This window comes from Harpia harpyja, chromosome W (genome assembly GCF_026419915.1).
Source record: "Harpia harpyja isolate bHarHar1 chromosome W, bHarHar1 primary haplotype, whole genome shotgun sequence".
Lineage (NCBI taxonomy): Eukaryota > Metazoa > Chordata > Aves > Accipitriformes > Accipitridae > Harpia > Harpia harpyja.
This window is the reverse complement of record NC_068968.1, coordinates 14,951,586-14,976,629: the sequence shown is the minus strand read 5'-3', so window position 1 is coordinate 14,976,629 and position 25,044 is coordinate 14,951,586. Positions and strand designations below refer to the sequence as shown.

The 25,044-nt window shown below is 42.3% G+C and overlaps 1 protein-coding gene across 6 annotated transcripts in view; it reads right to left on the bottom strand.

The window, feature by feature from the left end:
* The window catches only part of LOC128136127 (ceramide transfer protein-like), a 153,412-nt gene that overhangs the window by 24,670 nt on the left and 103,698 nt on the right, over positions 1-25,044 (bottom strand). For 5 of the 6 annotated variants that reach the window (XM_052775280.1, XM_052775281.1, XM_052775283.1 and 2 more), the window contains 4 exons: positions 21,671-21,778; positions 20,713-20,851; positions 19,662-19,745; positions 11,823-11,980 (listed from right to left, as the gene is read on the bottom strand). In XM_052775280.1, the coding sequence (XP_052631240.1) occupies positions 11,823-11,980; positions 19,662-19,745; positions 20,713-20,851; positions 21,671-21,778 (489 nt within the window). The remainder of the gene's footprint in view (positions 1-11,822; positions 11,981-19,661; positions 19,746-20,712; positions 20,852-21,670; positions 21,779-25,044) is intronic. The other variant, XM_052775284.1, reaches the window with a different exon arrangement.

The window sequence follows — 25,044 nt, the reverse complement described above, 5'->3', positions numbered from 1 at the left end:
CTGGATTGACTGAGGGATGTGATGTGCCGTAGCACACCGCTGGACCCTGGGTCAGAGGTAGGAATACAACAATTAGTTTCCCTGTTTTTAGGGCAATCAACAGGAGATATCAGGCGTAAACTTCAGAAGCTATGCCCCACTGAGGGCCGGAATTTGGAAATATTGTTAGATGAGGCATGGAGAGTATTTAGCAACAGAGAAGAAGGGTATAGGCAAGGGCAAAGGAAATTAATGGCTGTTATCCAGGAAGAAAGAGGAAGAGGGCCTAGACGAAACTTGCCCCGACTGGGCAAGGATCAATGTGCTTTGTGTAAGAAATTCGGTCATTGGAAAAAGGAATGCCCAAAGAATAAGAAAGAAAATCAGAGGGCTCAAACAGGAAGAACGGTAGCCCATGTGAAGGAAGATTGACGGGAACCTGGGGAATCTACCCTAGCAGATCCACTGGTTATAGTTAAGCTAGGGAAAACACAACAGGAAGTAGAATTTTTGGTAGGTACAGGAGTAACATACTCAGTTTTAAACCAAGCCTTGATGCCCCTGGGAGATGATTATGTTATGGTGAAGGGAGCAACTGGCCAAAGTGAAAAGGCATATTTTTGTAAACCTTTGGAATATAAATTAGGGAAACAATGGGGCATTCACAAATTTTTATATATGCCTAATTCCCCAAAGACACTTTTGGGAAGAGACTTGTTGGAACAATTGGGAGCAAAAATTGTATTTGAAAAGGGAGAAATTACTCTGGAGGTGAAAGATCAGCAGTATATCTAAATATTGAGCTTAACCTTAACCAGTTGTCCTGGGTTCAGCTGGGATAGAGTTAATTTTTACAGGAACCTGGGAGGTGGGGGGGGGGGGCATAGCCGGGGCAGCCGACCTGAACTAGCCAAGGAGCTATTCCATACCATGTGACATCATGCTCAGTATATAAATGGGGAGCGGGCCGGGGGGAGGGCTCTCTCGATTTTCGGTGGCGGAGCGTCGGGTTCCGGGTGGTGAGCAGTTGCACTGTGCATCACTTTTTTTTTGTATATTCTTTCATTAGTACCGTTGTTGTTGTTGTAACCTTTTTTTTGTGTGTTGTCCCAGTAAACTGCCCTTATCTCAACCCTCGAGGTTCCAGGTTTTTTTTCTTTTCTCTCCTCCGTCTCCTCCCTATCCCACCGGAGGGGGGCGGGAGGAGTGAGCGAGCGGCTGCGTGGTCCTTTGTTACCAGCTGGGCTGAAACCACGACAGTCCTTTTTGGCGCCCAACGTGGGGCTAGAAGGGTTGAGATAACGACAGATCTGGGCAGAGCGTGTTGAAACAAATTTGTTAAATGCATTTCTTATATTAGATAAATAGATGTTAGTCACAATGTTGATTCATTTGTTTACATGGTGGCATTTTGTAAGTTCTTATGTGCTCTATGTATTGCCTGTAGTTACGTTTCTCACCTCTGGGAGAGTGATTGGGATTATCATTTTGCTGTACTGGGCAATGTCGACTTGTGAAATGATTACATCACTGGTCGTGAGGTTAAGCTGGTATCTGTATGAGGCAGTGATATCATTTCCATACTTCGGGCACCTTCTATCGGAGTTTATTGGTAATTACACTCAGTCCATGGGGAAGTTAGGGTGGGATGCTTCCCCCCGTCCGTTTGCCTCCCTTCTCTCCTTCCGACTAATTACAACAGCCTTTGAGAATTTTGAATATCCTTGGGATGCGCAAGCCAGTGTGCTGTTAGTGCTATGCCTCCTGAATATGTTTCAGGTCTTGTTTAGGGCTACAAAAAGGCTCTTTAAGAGTACCACCCAGAGATCTGCCCCAAAGCTGGATATTCATGGGTGGCACGGCATGTGGGAGGATATGGGCAGGTATCTAGAGAACTTTTCACCTCCAGTGGCTTGGAAGTTCACTCCCGAACAACTACAGAACCCTCATGAAGTGGTAGAATATTTGAAAGAAAAATGCTGTGGCTATTCCAAAGATGTACAAGTCACTGCACTGTGCTGGGCCCTGGCCAGTATCTACCAAACACTACTTGATATTAGGCAGCACCCTCAGGGGGAAAAGATGGAAAAGATGGAAAACAGGACAACAGGCACCGTGGCAACCCCAACCCCGACAACAGGCACCGTGGCTACCCCTACCCCGACAACAGGCACTGTGGTTACCCAAACCCCGACAACAGGCACCGTGGCTACCCCAACCCCGGTGACAGATACTGCAGCTAAACCAGAGAACCAACCTGTGCCAGTATCAGTCGCCCCTGTACAGAAAAAGAAACACACAAAGAAATCAGTTCGCTTAGTGAGAGATGAAGATGAACCAGGGTCATCGCGAGAACAGGAGGAAGAGGCAGAACCTGAAATAATTACCCGATCTCTATCCCTGAGTGAGTTGCGTGACATGCGAAAAGATTTTAGCCGCCACCCAGGTGAGCACATTGTTACCTGGCTGCTCCGATGCTGGGATAATGGGGCTAGTAGTGTGGAATTAGAGGGTAAGGAAGCCAAGCAGTTGGGATCTCTGTCTAGGGAAGGGGGCATCGACAAGGCAATTGGGAGAAAAACACAAGTCCTCAGCCTCTGGAGGCGACTTCTGTTAGGTGTAAAGGAAAGATACCCCTTCAAGGATGAAGTTACATGTCACCAAGGCAAGTGGACCACCATGGAGAGAGGTATCCAGTACCTGAGGGAATTAGCCGTGCTGGAGGTGATTTATAATGATCCAGAAAATGCGCAGTCACCCACAGATCCAGATGAAGTCCAATGCACACAACCCATGTGGCGGAAGTTTCTACGAAGTGCACCACCAACCTACGCCAACTCATTGGCAGTAATGTCCTGGAAAGAAGGCTATGGACAAACGGTGGATGAATTGGCTGTCCAACTCCGGCAATACGAAGGAAGTCTCTCTTCCTCCCTACGGGCCTGTGTCTCGGCTGTAGAGGAATTGCCCCGAGAGTTCCAGCAATTCAAAGTGGATATGTCCTCCTCCCCACCTGTACAGGCCCGCATCGCAGCTATTGGGAGTAAGCACTCCTCTGCCCAAGAGAGAGGAGAGAGAAAGTACACACGACGGGCTAATCTGTGGTTTTACCTGCGTGACCATGGAGAGGACATGAGGAAGTGGGATGGAAAACCTACCTCAGTCCTGGATGCACGGGTACAGGAGTTGCGAGAAAAAGCAACCAGAAAAGAGGATTCTTCTTGGAAAGCTGCTGCTCCAGTTTCCCGTGAGCAGTCCCCCAGACGCAGTAGATGGGCTGATCCCATTTCTCATCCTCTTGAAGGGACTTCTGATTCACGTGTGCGAAAAGTGAGTAACGGATATTCTAACCAGGATTAGAGGGGCCCTGCCTCCAGCCAGGTGGAGGAGAGGGACAACCGAGTCTACTGGACAGTGTGGATTCGATGGCCTGGCACGTCCGACCCACAGGAATATAAGGCTCTAGTAGACACTGGTGCACAATGCACCCTAATGCCATCAAGTTATAAAGGGGCAGAACCCATCTGTATCTCTGGTGTGACAGGGGGATCCCAAGAGCTAACCGTATTGGAAGCTGAAATGAGTCTAACCGGGAATGAGTGGCATAAACACCCCATTGCAACTGGCCCAGAGGCCCCGTGCATTCTTGGTATAGATTATCTCAGGAGGGGGTATTTCAAGGACCCAAAAGGGTACCGGTGGGCCTTTGGTATAGCTGCATTGGAGACGGAGGAGATTGAACAGCTGCCTACCCTGCCTGGTCTCTCTCAAGACCCTTCGGTTGTGGGGTTGCTGAAGGTTGAAGAACAACAAGTGCCAATTGCTACCACGACGGTGCACCGGCGGCAATATCGCACCAACCGAGACTCCCTGATCCCCATCCATAAGCTGCTTTGCCAATTGGAGAGCCAAGGAGTGATCAGCAAGACTCACTCACCCTTTAATAGTCCCATATGGCCCGTGCGGAAATCTAATGGGGAGTGGAGACTAACAGTAGATTATCGTGGGCTGAATGAAGTCACACCACCGCTGAGCACTGCTGTGCCAGATATGTTAGAGCTTCAATATGAACTGGAATCAAAGGCAGCTAAGTGGTATGCCACAATTGACATCATTGCTAATGCATTTTTCTCCATTCCTTTGGCAGCGGAGTGCAGGCCACAGTTTGCTTTCACTTGGAGGGGCGTCCAGTACACCTGGAATCGACTGCCCCAGGGGTGGAAACACAGCCCCACCATTTGCCATGGACTGATCCAGGCTGCACTGGAAAAAGGTGAAGCTCCAGAACACCTGCAATACATTGATGACATCATCGTATGGGGCAACATGGCAGAAGAAGTTTTTGAGAAAGGGAAGAAAATAATCCAAATCCTTTTGAAGGCTGGTTTTGCCATAAAAGAAAGTAAGGTCAAGGGACCTGCACAGGAGATCCAGTTCTTAGGAGTAAAATGGCAAGACGGGCGTCGTCACATCCCTATGGATGTGATCAACAAAATAGCAGCTATTTCCCCACCGACTAATAAAAAGGAAACACAGGCTTTCTTAGGTGTTGTGGGCTTTTGGAGAATGCATATTCCAAATTACAGTCAAATTGTAAGTCCTCTCTACCAAGTTACCCGGAAGAAGAATGATTTTAAATGGGGGCCTGAGCAACGACAAGCCTTTGAACAAATTAAGCGGGAGATTGTTCATGCAGTAGCTCTTGGGCCAGTCCGGGCAGGACAAGATGTTAAAAATGTGCTCTACACTGCAGCTGGGGAGAATGGCCCTACCTGGAGCCTCTGGCAGAAAGCACCTGGGGAGACCCGAGGCCGACCCCTGGGGTTTTGGAGTCGGGGATACAGAGGATCCGAGGCTCGCTATACTCCAACTGAAAAAGAGATATTGGCAGCATACGAAGGAGTTCGAGCTGCCTCAGAAGTGGTTGGTACTGAAACACAGCTCCTCTTAGCACCCCGACTGCTAGTGCTGGGCTGGATGTTCAAAGGGAGGGTCTCCTCTACACATCATGCAACTGATGCCACGTGGAGTAAGTGGGCCGCACTGATCACACAACGAGCTCGCATAGGAAACCCCAGTCGCCCAGGAATTGTGGAAGTGATCACGGACTGGCCAGAAGGCAAAGATTTTGGAATGTCGCCAGAGGAGGAGGTGACACGGGCTGAAGAGGCCCCGCTGTATAATAAACTGCCAGAAAATGAGAGGCAATATGCCCTGTTCACTGATGGGTCCTGCCGCATTGTGGGAAAACATCGGAGGTGGAAGGCTGCTGTATGGAGTCCTACACGACTAGTCGCAGAAACTGCTGAAGGAGAAGGTGAATCGAGTCAGTTTGCAGAAGTGAAAGCCATCCAGCTAGTGTTAGACATTGCTGAAAGAGAGAAGTGGCCAGTGCTCTATCTCTATACTGACTCATGGATGGTGGCGAATGCCCTCTGGAGGTGGCTACAGCAATGGAAGAAGAGCAACTGGCAGCGCAGAGGTAAACCCATCTGGGCGGCCGCACTGTGGCAAGATATTGCTGTTCGGATAGAGAAGCTAGTGGTAAAAGTACGTCACGTAGATGCTCATGTACCCAAGAGTCGGGCCACTGAAGAACATCAAAACAACCAGCAGGCAGATCAGGCTGCCAAGATTGAAGTGTCTCAGGTGGACCTGGACTGGCAACATAGGGGTGAGCTATTTATGGCTCAGTGGGCCCATGATACCTCGGGCCATCAGGGAAGAGATGCAACATATAGATGGGCTCGTGATCGAGGGGTGGACTTGACCATGGACACTATCGCACAGGTTATCCATGAATGTGAAACATGTGCTGCAATTAAGCAAGCCAAGCGGCTAAAACCCCTGTCGCATGGAGGGCGATGGCTGAAATATAAACAGGGGGAGGCCTGACAGATTGACTATATCACACTCCCACGAACCCGCCAAGGCAAGTGCCATGTGCTTACAATGGTGGAAGCAACCACTGGATGGCTGGAAACATATCCTGTGTCCCACGCCACTGCCCAGAACACTATCCTGGGCCTTGAAAAGAAAGTTTTATGGCGACACGGCACCCCAGAAAGAATCGAGTCGGACAACGGGACTCACTTCCGAAACAACCTCATAGACACCTGGGCCAAAGAACATGGCATTGAGTGGGTATATCACATCCCTTATCACACACCAGCCTCCGGAAAAATCGAACGATACAATGGACTGCTGAAAACTACATTGAGAGCAATGGGGGGTGGAACTTTCAAACATAGGGATACACATTTAACAAAAGCCACCTGGTTAGTTAATACTAGAGGATCCACCAATTGGGCCGGCCCTGCCCAACCAAGACTTCCACATACTGTAGAAGGGGATAAAGTCCCTGTAGTGCACATGAGAAGTATGTTAGGAAAGACAGTCTGGGTTAGTCCCCCCTCAAGCAGAGACAAACCCATCCAAGGGGTTGTTTTTGCTCAGGGACCTGGGTACACCTGGTGGGTGATGCAGAAGGATGGGGAAGTTCGATGTGTACCTCAGGGAGATTTGATTTTGGGAGAGAATAGCCAGTGAATTAGGCTGTATGATATTTAACTGCTAAATAGCCTGCCAATGTATGTCATTGTATCTATAGTGTCTATATGCCATATCAAGGGTATTACTGTAAGAATTACCCAAATGACTGAAGGATGGACTTTGAAACTGAGCCAAGTACAACAGTGATAGAACTTGAACTGGTGCCCAGCAATTTCCTCAAGATCAGCCTCTTCGACCTGCAGGCCAAGGGTGTGGGTTGCACCAAATGTACCGGCCACAAGTTCCAGAGGCAGCATACAACAACCTAACACCTTACACCATCTCTCTTATCCTGAAGAACTGTTACAACAGATGGAGCCCCAAAGTCATGGACTAAATAAAATTGATGGACACATTGGAGGGATAGCCAATCGACTAAGGGAATACTATTTGTGTGTGTGTGTGGGGGGGGGGGGATGTCCATATACATATATATATATATATATAAGACAAGGAAAGTGGTAGTAGTTGATTGGAAAATGTAAGATCTGGGCATGATGTAGATGGTATAGAATAAGGGGTGGATAATGTCCTGGGTTCAGCTGGGATAGAGTTAATTTTTACAGGAACCTGGGAGGTGGGGGGGCATAGCCGGGGCAGCCGACCTGAACTAGCCAAGGAGCTATTCCATACCATGTGCCATCATGCTCAGTATATAAATGGGGAGCAGGCCGGGGGGAGGGCTCTCTCGATTTTCGGTGGCGGAGCGTCGGGTTCCGGGTGGTGAGCAGTTGCACTGTGCATCACTTTTTTTTTGTATATTCTTTCATTAGTACCGTTGTTGTTGTTGTAACCTTTTTTTTGTGTGTTGTCCCAGTAAACTGCCCTTATCTCAACCCTCGAGGTTCCAGGTTTTTTTTCTTTTCTCTCCTCCGTCTCCTCCCTATCCCACCGGAGGGGGGCGGGAGGAGTGAGCGAGCGGCTGCGTGGTCCTTTGTTACCAGCTGGGCTGAAACCACGACACCAGTCTACCCCTAGAAGGAAGCATTAACAAGGACATCTTAAACCAAGTGTACCCAGGGGTATGGGCTACCAATGCACCTGGAAGAGCAAGAAATGCTCCACCTGTTGAAGTTAGGATCAAGGAAGGCCGAAAGCCAGTAAGAATTAAACAGTATCTCCTAAAGAAGGAAGACAGAGAAGGAATCCGGCCGGTGATAGAAAAATTTTTGCAGCTGGGACTACTAAAAGAGTGTGAGTCTGAATTCAGTACCCCTATATTACCTGTTCGGAAGCCCGATGGGTCATATTGGGTGGTCCAAGACTTACGGGCGGTAAATAGGATAACTGAAGACCTTTACCCGGTAGTGGCGAACCCATATACCCTGTTGACCGTATTAACACCTGAATTAACTTGGTTTACTGTCTTAGATTTGAAGGATGCTTTCTTTTGCCTCCCTCTCCATGAAGCCAGTCAAAAGTTGTTTACATTTGAATGGGAAAACCCCAAGAGTGGTCGAAAGACCCAGCTCACTTGGACGGTGTTGCCACAAGGATTTAAGAATAGTCCCACCATTTTTGGCAATCAGCTTGCGAAGGACTTGGAATCCTGGGAAACCCCGTCTGAGGAGGGAAAATTGTTGCAGTATGTGGATGATATCCTGCTCGCCACCAAGACAGAAAAAGATTCTATGACATGGACGGTGAGTCTGTTGAACTTTCTGGGACTTCAAGGGTACCAAGTATCCAAGAAAAAGGCACAAGTAATGCAACGTAAAGTGAATTATTTGGGCTATGAAATTAGTGCAGGACAAAGAACTTTGGGACAGGCCCGTAAGGAGGCGATATGCCAAACTCGGAGACCTCAGACAGTAAAGGAGTTACGAACTTTTCTGGGAATGATGGGGTGGTGCCGATTGTGGATCTATAATTATGGATTGCTTGTTAAACCACTGTATGCGTTGACAGCCACTGAGCAGAAACACCTTGAATGGAACAAGGAGACTGAACGAGCCTTTGAGCTACTGAAAAAGGCTTTGATGTCGGCCCCGGCCTTAGGACTCCCAGATGTGAGTAAGCCGTTTCTTCTTTACTCCCACGAGAAGCAGGGCATTGCCCTGGGAATATTAGCACAAAACCTGGGTCCGTATCGATGGGCAGTTGCCTACCTCTCTAAGCAGTTGGACACGACTGCAAAAGGTTGGCCTGGATGCCTGCGGGCGGTTGCGGCTGTGATATTGAATATACAGGAAGCCCGAAAGTTTACTCTGGGCCAGAAAATGACTGTTTTGGTGTCTCACACAGTATCAGCAGTACTGGAAATGAAGGGTAGACACTGGCTCTCTCCACAAAGATTCCTGAGATATCAAGCTATATTGGTAGAGCAGGATGATGTGGAGATTGTAGTCACTAACATTGTCAACCCAGCTTCTTTTCTCAGCGGGAACACAGGAGAACCGGTACATCATGACTGCCTGGAAACCATCGAAGCAACCTACGCCAGTCGCCCAGACCTGAAAGATAACCCCATGGAAAACGGGGAAACTTGGTTCACAGATGGAAGCAGTTACGTCCTAAATGGTAATCGACATGCGGGATATGCCATCACCACCAGCCAAGAGGTAATAGAATCAGGGGCTTTGCCCATGAACACCTCCGCACAGAAGGCAGAAATAATTGCTCTAACCCGCGCCCTGGAATTGGCCCAGGGCAAAGTTGTGAACATTTATACAGACTCAAAATATGCCTTTGGAGTTATACACGCACATGGAGCAATTTGGAAGGAGAGAGGACTATTGAATTCCCAAGGGAAAAATATCAAACACGCAGAAGAAATTCTGAAGTTACTGGAAGCTGTCCAGCTCCCTAAGAAAGTAGCGATTATGCATATTAAGGCACACCAGAAAGTGAGCTCAGATTTGGAAAAAGGGAATGAGCTGGTGGACAGAGAGGCAAAACAAGTGGCCAAAACAAAGGTAAAAATAGAAGGAGCTTTAATTCCCGATAGACAACTCTCCCTGAAAGGTAAGCCAGAATATACCAAGGAAGATCAAAAGCTTATTACAGATTTAGAAGGGTCATATAATGAAGAGGGGTGGGCTCATACCCCACAGGGAAAACTAATTATTCCTTCTTCCTTACTGTGGCATTTGATACGGGAGGAGCATAACAAAAGACATTGGGGAACAGAGGCTCTGTATAATTGTTTAGTAAAAGAAATCGTAGCTAGAAATTTGTATACCACGGTGAGACAGGTGACACAACAGTGTGATCTTTGCCTCCAGACTACTAAGAATACCCCAAAGCCGGAAATGGGCCAGATTGGAAAAGGCAATGGGCCTGGACAACAATGGCAAATTGATTTTACAGAACTTCCAAGAAAAGGGGGGTATCGATATTTATTGGTATTAACTGATACCTTTTCAGGTTGGCCAGAAGCATTCCCAACGAGAACGGCTAAGGCTCAGGAGGTAACCAAAACATTGGTACAAGAGATAATACCACGTTTTGGGGTTCCAGCAACCATATCCTCTGACAGAGGACCACATTTTGTTTCAAAAATAGTACAACAAATTAGCCACTATTTAAGTATAGATTGGTAACTTCATACTCCATATCAGCAATGGTCGAGACTTTAACCAACACCACTGCTGACGCTCTAGGGAAGTTACAAGCCGAAATTGATTTCTTGGCAAAGATGATGATACAAAACTGCCTTGCATTAGATATGTTAACTACCAAGGCGGGAGGGGTATGTGTGCTTATAAATCAAAGTTGTTGTACTTATATAGACGAGAGGCGACAAGTAAAAACAGATATCGGAAAGATTTGGGAGGTCTCCGAGGAATTACACCTTGTTACCATGGATGATACATCATGGGGATTTACTAAACTATGGGATAAACTGACCTCCTGGTTACCAAATCTGGCAAGGTTGAAACAGCTTTTGTCACCATAATAGTAATTATTCTCTTGTCAATGGTCCTTTGCATAATGGTGCGGTGTAGCCTATGGTGCTTTAAAAGCACGGGAGACTCATACAGTGAATGGAAGAAGAATCAGTTGAGTCATAAACTAGAATCTAACAAATATTTTCAGAGGATGTTAGACAGAGAAACCATGTATTAACATAATAGTAAAAGAATTTACTAAATTTTCAGAAAAAGGGGGGACTGAGATGGGGGGCTAGAAATTTTAGGAGAAATATATCAGCATGGTTACTTATTTTAGATATAGGTAAGGGTTCAATGATTATGGTAAAGAATGGATTTGGGTAGGAGCTGTTTAATGATTATCTAACTTGTAATAGAGTTTTAATGGCAATAGACATACTTCAAAGGGATGAGGGACAATGATTAATGTATATGTTGTTGTAACCAACTGAAGCAAGGGATAGTTCCTGATGAGAAGCAGGAGTCGACCCCAAGAACCAGCCAAGATTGGCCACGCGATTTGAACAAAAGCCAAAGGGCGACTGAGCCTGCGCAGGAGCAAGAGGTAAAGAGTTCATCGCGAGGAAGACATACAGCCTTCATCTTTACGACCACCACAAGGAGGCATTGCGCAGACTCAGTTAGGAGGGACTTAGGGAAATGACTTCTTGGAAATAATTTTAATATGAAGCAGGGATAGGTCATGCATATGTATAGGCGTATTAGAAAATCTTATGTATATGTAACACTTGACTGTTTAAATTTGAAGTAAGTTGCCGTGTCAGGCACGCACGACTTTGGTGGGACTACCCCCTGTGCTGCCCAGCGCTGAATAAACATACCTACTTTACAATCTCACTGATTGTAGAGTCTGTTTCCACACGTCAATACCACACAAAAAAAATTAACCAATTGCTATAAAACATGACTTAAATTAATCTCTTCAGTCTCCTAAAGGTAAGTGAAATAATTGTATCTTAGACCTTTAAAGTTAGAACTGGTTGTTCTCCTCAGTATTGTCACCATCTCTTATAACAATTAAAACATTTCAGAGATTTGCACATCATTTTGCAAGCCTGGATAATTAGGTCTTTTAGAGGGCTGCAAGCAATACACTTATTACTGTAGAATACTATCAGGTTCTTTATAATTATAAAAAAATATAGGAATACTATCTGAACAAGGGCTGGGAAAAGAAAGAATATGATGAATAATGTTACTGTATCACCAACAGTCAGGATGAGGTTTTAACATTTTATAGGAGTAATAAATGATGAAAGCACCTAAAATTAATAAATGCTGTACATAAAAATAAAAGCAATACCTGGAATAAAAAAATTTAAAACCAGCTAATTTGATATTTCAATTTCAAGCTAAAGAAACAATTTTTTCAACAAAGTAAAAGGAAAATTATCTTACCTTATCTAGTCTTTTTTGCCAGCTTTCTTCACGTTTTACCATGAGTTCAATACAATGAGAGAGTGTAGCAAGGATTCCAGCAGTAGTTGCCTTGAAAGTTATAGCTTCTCCTTTAAAGTCTATGCCATTAATTCCTTTGGGTGTCACATGTGGAAACACTAAAACCAAACATGAATCATTCACTGATAGCTGCCTTTAACTCAAACAAGCATTTTACATGTATGCTTTATATTACAACTGTTTGAAGAAAATAGACTTGCTAGAAAGTTAATTTAAAAATAAAAATCAAAAGTGCTAATAATTTTCAGCTATCCACAGGATAAGGAAAGATATTCAAAAGGAGGAACACATCCCTTCAGCTTCATCTTGCTATACTGTATTTCAAGTCTGCTTGTAATGCTGTATTACTCTGCACTCTGCAAATCATGTGGGTGGAGGGAGTGGGAATACTTTATAACAATAGCAGTTTGACAGCTTGAAGTGGGGCCTAATTAACACAGAGCAACCTTAAAACATATCTGATATAGCACTAAGAAAGGAACAATTTCAAAATGCAATCAAACCCAAAAGGTAACATTTCAAGGTTGCTTTAAGCAGGTAACTATAGATTTAAAAACCTCAACATAAAAAGGTATGACATAAAAGTATCAAATGTGTTGAATTATCCAAGCACTGTGGGGTTTTGCAGTTCCCACAACTACTTCATGCTGTCAACCAGGCCATCTGTTGCCAAGCCTATTTAAACAAGTCACTTAATGTGTGACAAAAAGTACCTATTCTATGTCAAACTCATATGTAGGTTGACAGAATAACAAATCAAACACTACACATTAATGTCAGAAAATATTAGAAAGCAGAAGTAACACCCATGTTGAAGCTGACTGAGCCCAGCAAGTTAAAGTAACTCCTGCTATGCCATGGGGCAAGCTAATGACTTATCACCCAGTTGGATATTGCTTTCTTTTCCTGGTCTGTCAGTTTGTCAATGTGCCACTATTATGGTTTAAAGAGAACAAATAAATATTTGTGTAAATTTATCCAATATCTGTCTGCAAGAGTAAAGCAGAGCTTTCAAGCAGCTCAGTTCTTGTAGGGAAGAGAAATGCAATTGTTGTTCTCTAATGGTAGAGCACAATATCTACACTTAAGGAACAGAAAGCAAGCATCACATGGTCTTAAGCAATGGTTTAAGTCTCCAGAGATTTTATATGCCCTCCTTTCAGAAGGAATCAAATGTTTTCAAACAGATGTTTACACACCACACACTACTTCAAATACCTCAATAAGCATACATACTATGGTAGAACACAGCTTATTTTTTTGTTTCATGTTAATCAAGAATACTCCCTAAAAGTTAAAAATGATGGGAGTGAAAGAAAGAAAGATCAATCTGTTTCAGAAGCAATAATGAGCTCTCCCTCCCCCTAACAGCTGCAGAGGGAACACAGAAGAGGCTAAAACTGAAAGTGGTATTGAAACGGGGAGCCAAAGGAACCTTAGTAGATATAGTAGATATATGGATGTAGATAGGAACTGTTTAATAATTATCTAGCTTATAATGAAGTTAAAGAAATTTCAGTAGAGGTAGACATGGCCCAAGAGGATGAGAAGTGGTGCTTAACGTTTGCATTGTTGGCCCAAGAGGATGAGAAGTGGTGCTTAACGTTTGCATTGTTGGCCCAAGAGGATGAGAAGTGATGCTTAACGTTTGCATTGTTGAGGCTGGCTAGGGCAGGAGATAGTCCCTGATAAGAAGCAGCAGTGGACCCCAAAAACCAGCCAAGACCGGCCTTGTGACTTTTTGGAACTAATTTTAATATGAAGTGGGGATAGGTCATGCCTATGTATAGGCGTATTGCGAAACTCCATGTATATGTAACACTTGACTGTATAAATTTGAAGCAAACTGCCGAGTCAGGTGCGCACGACTTTGGTGGGACTACCCCCCCCGTGCTGCCCAGCGCTGAATAAACATACCTACTTTACAATCTCACTGATTGTGGAGTCTGTTTCCGCACGTCAGTATAATCTGGCAAGGAGGCGATGCAGTGGATTCACTGAATAATGAAAATTAGACAAGAGCTTCACCAATAACACACTTCACTAATGAAAAAAATAGTTTATACTAATAATATGTCCTGCTGGTGTAGACCATGTTCATGTGCAGGCTTACCAGCACAGCTATGCTACTTATAGATGTGATTTTTCTCTTAAGGACGCAATGTGCTAGACACACTGAAGAAATTACCCCTGGCTGCAACAGTATAAAATCATTTCAGAAATCTATGGTAGACTGTAAGGGAGATGCAGCAACATAGCCTCATTTCCTGGAAAAAAGCCAGCTTTTGTTCCTGGATATCTTTAGGTCTCAGCTACAACTCATTAATACTTCCATACAGTTTCAGTCATCATATATTCTAAGTCATTCTTTAATGACTAGTCTCAAAGTAGCAGTGATACATACAGAGTTTGCAGTTTCAAAGTCAGTGTCCATAGTTCCTTTCAGCCATTATAATTCTGGACAAAACCAAACTTGTTTCAGAAAGGCGCAAGGCCTATTTCTTTGAAGATAAGATCACTCAAGATATTCCTTACTGTGGTTGGGAGTATTTTGATTCACTCCTAATCACAGGAGACATTTGTCTTCCCAGAACATGTCAGAAGACAGCCTCAAGCCCTGTCTCGGCAACAGCTGACTTCAGCACATTAGAAGTATTTGTCAGGAGATTTTTTCTATTTGGAGAGCCTGAACATCTTTTCTATTCCTTTTTGTCACTACCCAGACTGGACAGACCAGGGAGTCGTGTTTAATTCGAAATTCCCTTGGGCTAAATTAAGGTGAAACGACACCAGACACCAAACAATCAGTTAAAGATTTTATTCATGACAAAAGCAAACTGAACTGGGGAGGCGTGGTAGTAGGTGGCAGGGTTTCTCACAACAGGAATTGGCATAAGACTACTTCTGTAAACCGTGTAACCATATACATCAATTCAGGGAATAAGGAGAGCCCTCCCATTGAGTCACAAGGTTCAGAGCAGACCCCCTTGCTTTCTAGACTCCTCCTCAGAGAAGGGCCTAGGGGCGGCTGGATCTACTCTTAGTCTCAGACTTGGCCAACAGTTTATATCTTGAAACGGATGAGGTGTAGGGATTGTGGAAAAGGAAAGAGAGAAGAAGACAGAGAGAGAGAAAGGAAGAGAGGAAGATTTCACCGGTCCTGGGTCCAGCATTGGTTCAGTCAGCCAAGGGGTCCAGTCAGCTGAGGGGTCCAGTTCCGGTGGGCTTGTGCACCTGGGGCTTCAGTTTGTGTCCTTTTATCATCCTTGCCCCTCCTTTGGGCTGGCACCCAAACTCCTCAGGTTAATGAGCAGTTTGTGAGCCTTTGGGCTTGGGGGTCCTTTGTGGAGTAACTTCTCCTTCCCTGCAGACATGGGCATTGTTTGATCTTTGTATCAGAACAGCTTATCAGAACAGGGAGCTGTGCACCCTCCAACACGCCCTCCCCCTCCTGTTGCTGATGTCTGAGCTGATGGGCTTTTCACCTTGGCTCCTTGCTGTGCAGGGTTTGTCTTTAAGCAGAACTTGCCCCACCACAATGTTTGAGACATTAACTCTTTCAGTCTCTCACACTTTTTTACACCTTTTTTTCATGTCAGCTACAAGATTGAGTGTTTCAAAATGAAATCTTGCATCAGGAGATCTGTAGGTTCAAGTTAAAGGCTAATAGGAAAGTGTTCTTATCATTGCAACTGCTCTTCTAGCCTGGTGATCAAACTGTATGTAGCCAATTGAAAGAAGCAGCAGTATTATTTTTCTTCTACTTTAACTTCAATTTGAGCATCTACCAAGTGGTTCCTTTTTAATTATCCTGTTTTTAAGCATTTTGTTTTATTTGTGAATTGTTTTCTCTTGCCTTTCTTATAATGGATTTTTCATACCATGCTTTAGCCTTCTTCAATAGCTCTTCAGCCCTTCTCTCCTACACACTATGTCTGTTAGGATAGATCAGTTTTCCCTTCTTGTTCCTACGATGTTATTTGTAATACTTTTCCAGATGTCCCAAACATCACCTGTTTGATCAAATCTGTTTTCCAGTGAAATGGAAGGTTAGTTTTAAAAGAAAGTAAGTAGAAAAACAAAGTTCCTTTATCTTTTCCATTTTATGCCACCTTAACATCTTATGTCACTAAACTAATTCTAAATGAAAGAAAAATGGTTGGGTGCATGACCCATTTATTGATACCTACTGTTGTTGATTTTCTGTGGATAGCAGTAGTATCAATACGATTAGTTTTCCTCCAAGAACAACCTCATTATTTCAGCAATATGTTGGTGAATATTCTTCCTCTATTCAAAGCATAAAAACCCACCACAAATCCCACTGTTTTATATCAAATTTCTCTTTCAGCCTCTCTCTATACCATTTACATCTTTGTAGTTCCAGTACAAAACCACCTTCCGTCTTCAAAGAGGTTCCCTTAAGTTTCACCTGTTGCTCTTATTCTTACATAATTTAACCCCAAATACACTCATTTTCCTGAGGAGATGGATGGGAACACTTCTTGATCAAGATTCTACATTCTTAAAATATAAGATCCCAATGGGTAAATATGCATCAGCCAGGCTCTCCCTTGGTGCTTTATACAAATGATCAGTTTCAGTTACCAGGTTTTCTAATTGGAAAGTGAGCAATAAATTTAAATACCTTCATAGTGCTCTTTTTAACTCTTCACTCAAAGATCCTAGAGAACACAGAAAAGAAAAAGCCTATCCAAAACGTCTTCTTCAGAGCAGTACACAAATCTCTACAGTCATGCTAACTTTCTCCTCCTACCGAGGGAAGGTGCAGAAGGGAACAAATTTCTAAAGACAGTGTGAGTATGGCCCCTTAAATCAGTCTTAAATGTAGTGATTTGAGCACTACATTGGTGCACTAGTGGTTTGAACAGTAGACTCAAACACTCCTTATCATAGTAGGCTAAATAAGAGGTTGAATCCATGCTTCCCACTTCCTGGAGCAGTGACTGCACAACAGCCCCATGTTTAGAATACAGGCAACCACTTCTCAGCTACAGTCAAAAAGACTGTTCCAGTCTTTCCAGGACTGGATAGAGACTTCAAGAAGGGAACCTGAAACTTGAGAAACCAAAGAATCTTAACAGCTGCTCTGAGGCAAAACTTCAGAAAAGGGTGAAGTTTAAGATAAATCTTTCATTATCAGTTAGCCTGAGTAGTTTTCTGCTCAATACACAGGTGTTGTGGTTTAACCCCAGCCAGCAACTAAGCACCATGCAGCCACTCACTCACTTCCCCCCCCTAGCGGGATGGGGGAGAGAATCAGAAAAAAAAAGTAAAACTCATGGGTTAAGATAAAGACAGTTTAATAGGACAGAAAAGGAAGGTAATAATAATGATGATAATAATAGAATTAGAATATACAAAACAAGTGATGCACAATGCAATTGCTCACTACTCGCTGACCAATGCCCAGCCAGTTCCCGAGCAGCGGCCCCCAGCCAGCTTTCCCCCTAGTTTATATACTAGGCATGACATCATATGGTATGGAATATTCCTTTGGCCAGTTTGGGTCAGCTGTCCTGGCTGTGTCCCCTCCCAACTTTTTGGGCACCCCCAGCCTACTCACTGGTGGGGCGGTATGAAGAGCAGAAAAGGCCTTGACTCTGTGTAAGCACTGCTCAGCAGTAACAAAAACATCCCTGCATTATCAACACTGTTTCCAGCACAAATCCAAAACATAGCCCCATACTAGCTACTATGAAGAAAATTAACTCTACCCCAGCCAAAACCAGCACAACAGGCATGGGTGTCTCAACCTGAGACACCTACTTCTCCCACTGCATCACTTATGACTTATGATTCCACTTTAGGGCACAGAGTCTAATTTTTCATTTCTAATCAAGCTTTGCAGCACTCAGCTACTAAATCTTTGATGGACTTAGACCTTAGAAATCAAACAGAGGCATAGAAAAACTAAAATGAAGATAAAGCTTTTAATAGAAATAATTGATGGAAAGTAAATTTAATGGAATCAGGATTCATAAGAACTGGAATTAGAAGTTTTGCAGAAAGCAAAGGGTTGAAGAAATTATTTTCTGTAGTGAGCTATAGTGGGTGAGTTTATATACAGGTACCCATAATACATAGCAATTTCTTAGCACACAAGTTCCTAAAGACTTGATAACAGAACTTTTTACAAGAGGAATGTGGATATCACTTCAAATTCCTGTTAAACACATGATAAAAAAAATGAAGTCACTTTGCATTTAAATGTTCTAAAATGACCAGATGTACTAAAGATACACTTTCCTAATGACATTCCACATAATGAATGTGTATATATAGCGGATACACCAGAATAATGTAGATATGAAGAAATGTTCTAAAGGTAAATTAAGCTGAATCTCCTACATCGTTCTACAAAAATTAAGTTTGACAAAGACATCTTTTTCATAATGAGTCATGCAGTGAAATTAAATTCTCACTTAACATTTTTTAAAGAAGGCTTTTTCAGTTTTCTGAAGTTTGTTCTGACTTAACAGTCCTCAAAAATGTAGACTTTTATATATAAAATAGGGTTAGTGGATCTGTGGACTTGCTTACAGGTGAGTGTTGCAAGCTTGCTTATCTTTGCTGATAAGAGGCAAGAAAGATTTATTCAAAACTTCAGAGTTATACACTACTTAACATCTGAAATCAGCACTACAATTAAACCTTAGCAGAGCAAGCACTTGATATCATTGAAAAAATCTACTCATATGATTAATTCTCTGGAAGTATACTGAAAGCTCCTTCCATTTCCTTTCCTCGTAACAGTTTTAGCAATAATCTAGAAAGAGCACTTAAATACAGCAAGGAAACATGCAACACACGGGGAACTAGAGCCAGTTAAAAAGAAAACAGAAGATAGAAAAGGCTTATTTTGCCCATATATTTTCCAGGTTCTTGAAGAAAGTGTCTACATTTTTAAAAATGCTTTTGGTAAGTACTTCTTTTGGAAATTCCATCAGATTTGAAACTGTACTGCTTCAAAGTTTTGTGAACCAAAGTCTAACAAATACTGAATTGTCAACAACTAGAAAATGTAAATACTGAAATAATTTCAGTCAGGAAACAAGAGAAAGTATAAGAAGAATACAAATAGATTTTTAAATGCATACACAACTTCTGGCAGGCCAGAAGTATCAGATTTCTAAACCAGCAAGACTTGCGTGAGTTCTTCACATTAACTGCATGGATGCAGTGAGTACAATGACTATAACCAGATCATTTAAGATAAGAATAAAAATCAGAATTCTGTTCATCATAACATTGGAAAATACAGTTAAAAAAAGTGCTAAAATTATGATGAGTGAGAATCAGTAACAATGTTGACTTAACCATTATGTAGCCATAGAACTTAGAAAAAAACATAATGGGGCACACCTAACTGGAAAAGCATTGTGCTCTGCCACACTGCTAAAGCAGATAACACTTGCAAGAAAAACTGCAATTGCCTGTTACAAATCTCAGTTCCCAATATCTGAATGATGCAGCCGTTTCAACAGAATTTTGTAGTGGAAATGGCTTTGGACACAGAATAGGAAATTCCAGTTTGACAGGCTTGCATTAATATTTGTGCGAGTTAAGAATAACTCAGATTATCATTCCTTAGCTGCTTTTCATGATTATCTTAACACAAATAAGAACTTCCTGTCACATACATTCAAATAACTATTCTTGTCATTTTCTGCTTAGAAAAGAGCATAAATACCCATCTTGTATCAGGCTTATCATACCATTCATATGAATTTTCAGTGAAAAAGTTGACACACTTACATTTTTCCTTACTGCTGTTACTGTTATGTAAAAAATCCCCATCAGGACGCATTGTAGGGAAATCATCTTCATCATCTTCTACCACTAAATGTGAGAGAGAGAGAGAGAGTGTGTTATGGGAGTGAGAAAGCTTTCCCAATTCATTAGTGTGCAAGAAAGAACTAAGAGCATCTTCATGGCTAATGGCTAAGCAGCATTTAATATTTTTTCCTATAACAACAGTCATGAACCCCCCCCTTTTTTTTTTGACCCGAGACCACTATCAACATTACTGTCAGAAAACATCAGGAGACTAACATTTGCTCAGTGTTGAAATTTAGCACTTGATTTGGTGGTAAGAACATCATTATCTCAGTGTTACAACTGGATAAGCAGAGCGCCACAATTGAGCAACTATCTACTCTTTTACACTAGAAAGTTCTCGAAGAAGTGGAATGGTACTTATCTACTGTTTTCTCACTACCAAAAGTTTCAGGCTGCCAGAACAAACGTGGGGATGAATATAAATGCCTCAGGAGAGTGCATGAATATGACAACAAGCTGTACTCTGGGAAGAACAATTCAGAGATATGTAGACATCCACACCTGAGTCTACTAGGACCTCAAGTGTGCACTCAGTGCTCTAGCTGCAGCCAATACATCTCAGGAGCATTCATTGTGGCAGAACCTTTGCCTTTTTAAAAGAATGTATTGTTCCTATCAAAACTAATATCCTATTGTTTTTCAAAATAAAGGTAAGAGACACAGCAGTAAACTAACTTGAATTCATCTTATGGGGGTAAACAATTATTGTTCTATAACATCAAATGCTTAAAAGAACATTTCTATTATACAGTTGACAGCTACAGGTTAATATTTAAGTTAAGCAGATTTTTATGGGAATCCAACTTCTGAAGTGAAAATAGTTAACACTTTATGCAGAAATATCTAGAGAGTAAATTTAAGATACGTATTTTATTTATATGGTATCAAATGCTATAGTAACTATAGGGCTATTACTGTGTAAAAAGTTAAATTCTATGGAGATAAGAGTTTTCAATTACAGTTTTACCTTTATCCCTCTGGAGTTCATCTTTGGAAACTGCATCTGCACAGGCATCAAAGTATTTCTGTAAAGTATCAACTTGTCTACACAAGATGTCTCTAAAGGTTTCCATTTCTGCAAGCTTCTCACGTAAGCTATGGCCCTTCTGAAAACACAAGAGAAAAAAGGCTCAAATGCTTCTACATACTCAGCAATAGTTCAACGCCAAAAAAAAAAAAAAGGATTTCTGCAATTATGAAGAACAAATTCTTCAAGTACACTAAAGACATTTCAGATATCAGCAGCTATGAAATACTGTTAATGTTAGAACAACATAAGAAACTATATAAAAGTGTTTCTTACTCATTTTGTCCACTGGTCTCAATTTTTCCTCTTGACTGCATCTGCTACTTTAGAGCATTCAATAAAAGCTTATTAAAAACACAATCTTGCATGCTACCAGGTTTATGCCTATTTGCCTGAAAACAGTCAGTTCTAGTTTAAGATCTTTGTTCTAATCTTTACTCCCCCCTTTCTTGTGCTGCTCCTCTTCTGCTCTCCCAGAAGTACAGCCCACCCAAGTTCAAATGTTAAATATTTATACACATGAAACAAGGAAAGCCATCATTTGTCAATCAGTATTAATCAAATTTGTTAAGTCACAGAATCAGCATTTCCTTTCATTTAGAAGCCCTGATATTCTCAGAAGTATGCTAGGAAAGGTTAATAAATCTTCCCACAGGTTTGATTTTCTTGCCATTCAAAAATGACACCATAGTTTAAGAGGGACAACTGCATAGAGGCATGAAAAAGCTTCCTGTATGATCTGTTCATCATCACATGCTGAATTACTAACGCTTATAATAAACCAAAGATTTGGGTTTGTTTTCCTATAATTGTGTGAATAAGTCTTCACATAGCTTATTTCCTTTCCAGTTGTGTGTGTTATTTATACACCAATACTAAGAAAATGTTATTCACTAACCTTGAATGAAGAGGTGGATGTTGCAGAGTATCCACTTGCTCCAGAAACAAGAGACACCATGGAGCCATGGCGTCGTAAACTTGACTCTGATCCATAGCCAGATTCAGTCTAAAAACCAAACCACACACAAAACTAGAGTGCTGAGGCTTTTAATAAAAAAAGAAATCATGAAAGCAAGTTTAATGTCATCTCCTCTAAAACCAGCCCATTTGTTTCTTGTCAGGAAGCAGCAGGGGCTTAATAACTCAGATTGTTTCTGCAAGTTTAAGATGTTGATGTAGCATCTGTAAAGTTACTATGAATCTATTTCTATATATCTGGGAATCTATTTCTATTTCTATATATCTGGGAAAAAGTAGTTATCTGCAACTTATTATGTGCCCCCAAAAGAACAAGACAACATATATTTAAGGGTACAAAAAAAGGGGTAATGTTTCCATTATTTTGGTATATGTAATCCCTACCAAGGAATTTTCACATAGCATTCGAAAAACCTACAGTACTCTACAATTAATCAAGGGATTAACATGGTTCAGTTCGAAGACAATCAACAGCCTTAGTTAATCCTTCCAATCATTCAAATAGTGCCACTTTAGTTTTAAAAGCAACAAAATAAGTAGAGATCATCAAAAAAACAGATAATTACTGCTACCAATTTTTTTGCTTGTTCCAGACATCTTTAGCAATATTCTTTATACTAGACTGAAATTATTTTTGACAAAGAACAAAAGTCTACATAAAACAAGCTGAGATACTGAAAGCAAGAGGGAGAAGACAAATAATAGTAACTAACTAAATAATGCAAAAATTGAAAAACATCTCTTGATTAAAAGAGCATGAAAAAGATCTAAAAATATTAAGTTTGACAAATGTCCTCACAAGTGAATCAGAAGCAGATACTGAGGAAATGGAAGAAAATTATTTCCGTAAAGGTTAACGTAAAATGGCCCGTGCATGTCAAAGGAGAAGAAAATCACTGAAAGAGAACGTAAGACAGTGTTGGAAAATCTCACTCCCTAACTATTGTATCATTAGTCTTTATAGTATGAAACTGTATGGCGTAGCTGAAGCCCTGCCAGCGATTAAGCAGAATTGGGAAAAAAAAAGTAAAACTCATGGGTTGAGATAAGAAAAATTTAATAGAACACAAAAGAAAAAAAAATAATGATAATAATAACAATAATAAAATGACAATAATAATAATAATAAAAATAGGATTGGAATATACAAGTATGCACAATGCAATTCCTCACCACCTGCCAACCGACGCCCAGTTAGCCCCAAGCAGCGATTCCTTCCAGCCCCACTGCCCCAGTTTATATACTAGACATGACATCACATGGTATGGAATACCCCCTTGGCCACTTTGGGTCAGCTGCTCTGGCTGTGTCCCCTCCCAACTTCTTGTGCCCCTCCAGCCTTCTTGCTGGCTGGGCATCAGAAGCTGAAAAATCCTTGACTTAGTCTAAATGCTACTTAGCAACAACTGAAAACATCAGTGTTATCAACATTCTTCGCATACTAAATCCAAAACATAACACTACACCAGCTACTAAGACGACAATTAACTCTATCCCAGCCAAAATCAGGACAGTATCCACCCCTTATTCTATAACATTTATGTCATACTCATTTCCCATACTTTCCGTTACATCCTAGTCAATCATCATCACCTTTTCCATCCTTTGATATATATATAGAGAAAGATATATAAGTATACACACACAGAGATATCATTTCCTTAGTTTATGGGCCATGATTATAAAATGTTCGATGAGTTCATTTAGTCCCCGACGTTGGGCTCCATCTGTCATACCAGTCTTTCTGGGCAGGAGGGATGGTGCAAAGTCCTCTCAGTCGGCAGAGCAGGATCCAGCTTCAGTACGGTGTGACGAGCAGGTGACATTGGACGCAGCAGGAGGATGGTGTGCACCGTTGGATTCTTGCATGCTGGAGTCAGTCCTGGTTCCATCACTACTGCGCTTTGCTCAGTTTTATCACAGTTCATTCTTGCTTGATCTAAGTGATTCTTACTATAGTACTATGGATATAGCATATAACAGTTATAGTCATGATAACATACAGTGGCAGGGTTATATAGCAACTAATATCATACAGTTTAATTCTGGCTGTTCTCACCTAAAATTAAATCCCCTTGAGGCACACATCGGACTTCCCCATCTTTTTGCCTCACCCACCAAATGCGCTCAGGTCCTTGAGCAAAAGCAATCCCCTGAATGGGTTTACCTTTGCCTGAGGCAGGAGTAACCCAGACTGTCTTCTCTAACATATTTTTTATGTGCACTACAGGGACTTTACCCCCTTCTACAGTAAGCAAAAGTTCTGACTGGGCAGGGCCACCCCGATTGGCAGATCCTCTGGTGTTGACTAACCAGGTGGCTTTTGCTAAATGTGTATCCCAAAGTTTGAAAGTTCCACCCCCCCATTGCTCTCAATGTAGTCTTTAACAGTCCATTGTATCGTTCGATTTTCCCAGAGGCTGGTGCATGATAGGGGATGTGATACACCCACTCAATGCCATGCTCTTTGGCCCAGGTGTCTATGAAGTTGTTTGGGAAATGGGTCCCGTTGTCTGACTCAATTCTTTCTGGGGTGCTGTGTTGCCACAAGACCTGCTTTTCAAGGCCCAGGATAGTGTTCCGGGTGGTGGCATGGGACACAGGATATGTTTCCAGCCATCCGGTGGTTGCTTCCACCATTGTAAGCACATGGCACTTGCCTTGGCGAGTTTGTGGGAGTGTGATATAGTCAATCTGCCAGGCTTCCCCATATTTATATTTCAGCCATCGCCCTCCATACCACAGGGGCTTTAACCGCTTGGCTTGCTTAACTGCAGCACGTTTCACATTCATGGATAACTTGTTGTGAGAGACTGAAAGAGTTAATGTCTCAAACATTGTGGTGGGGCAATTTCTGCTTAAAGAGCAACTCTGCATAACAATAAACCCTGCCCAGCAAGGAACCAAGGTGAAAAGCAGCCCCTGAGCACCCATCAGAAAAGACATAAGCAACAGGGCAGGGAGGGTGTGCTGGAGGGTGCACAGTATCCTGTTCTAATTCGCTGTTCTGATACAAAGATCAAACAATGGTCACTTCTGCAGGGAAGGAGAAGTTACTCCCCAAAGGACCCCCAAGTCCCAAAGGCTCACAAACAGCTCATGACACCTAATTGGCCTAATAAGTTCGAGAGCCCGCTTGAAGGAGGCGCAAGGATGATAAAAGGACATGAACTGAAGCCCCATGTGCGAAAGCCCACCGGAACTGGACCCCTTGGCTGACTGGACCCCTCAGCTGACTGAACCAATGCTGGACCCAGAACCGGTGAAATCTTTCTCTTTCCCTTTTTCTCTCTT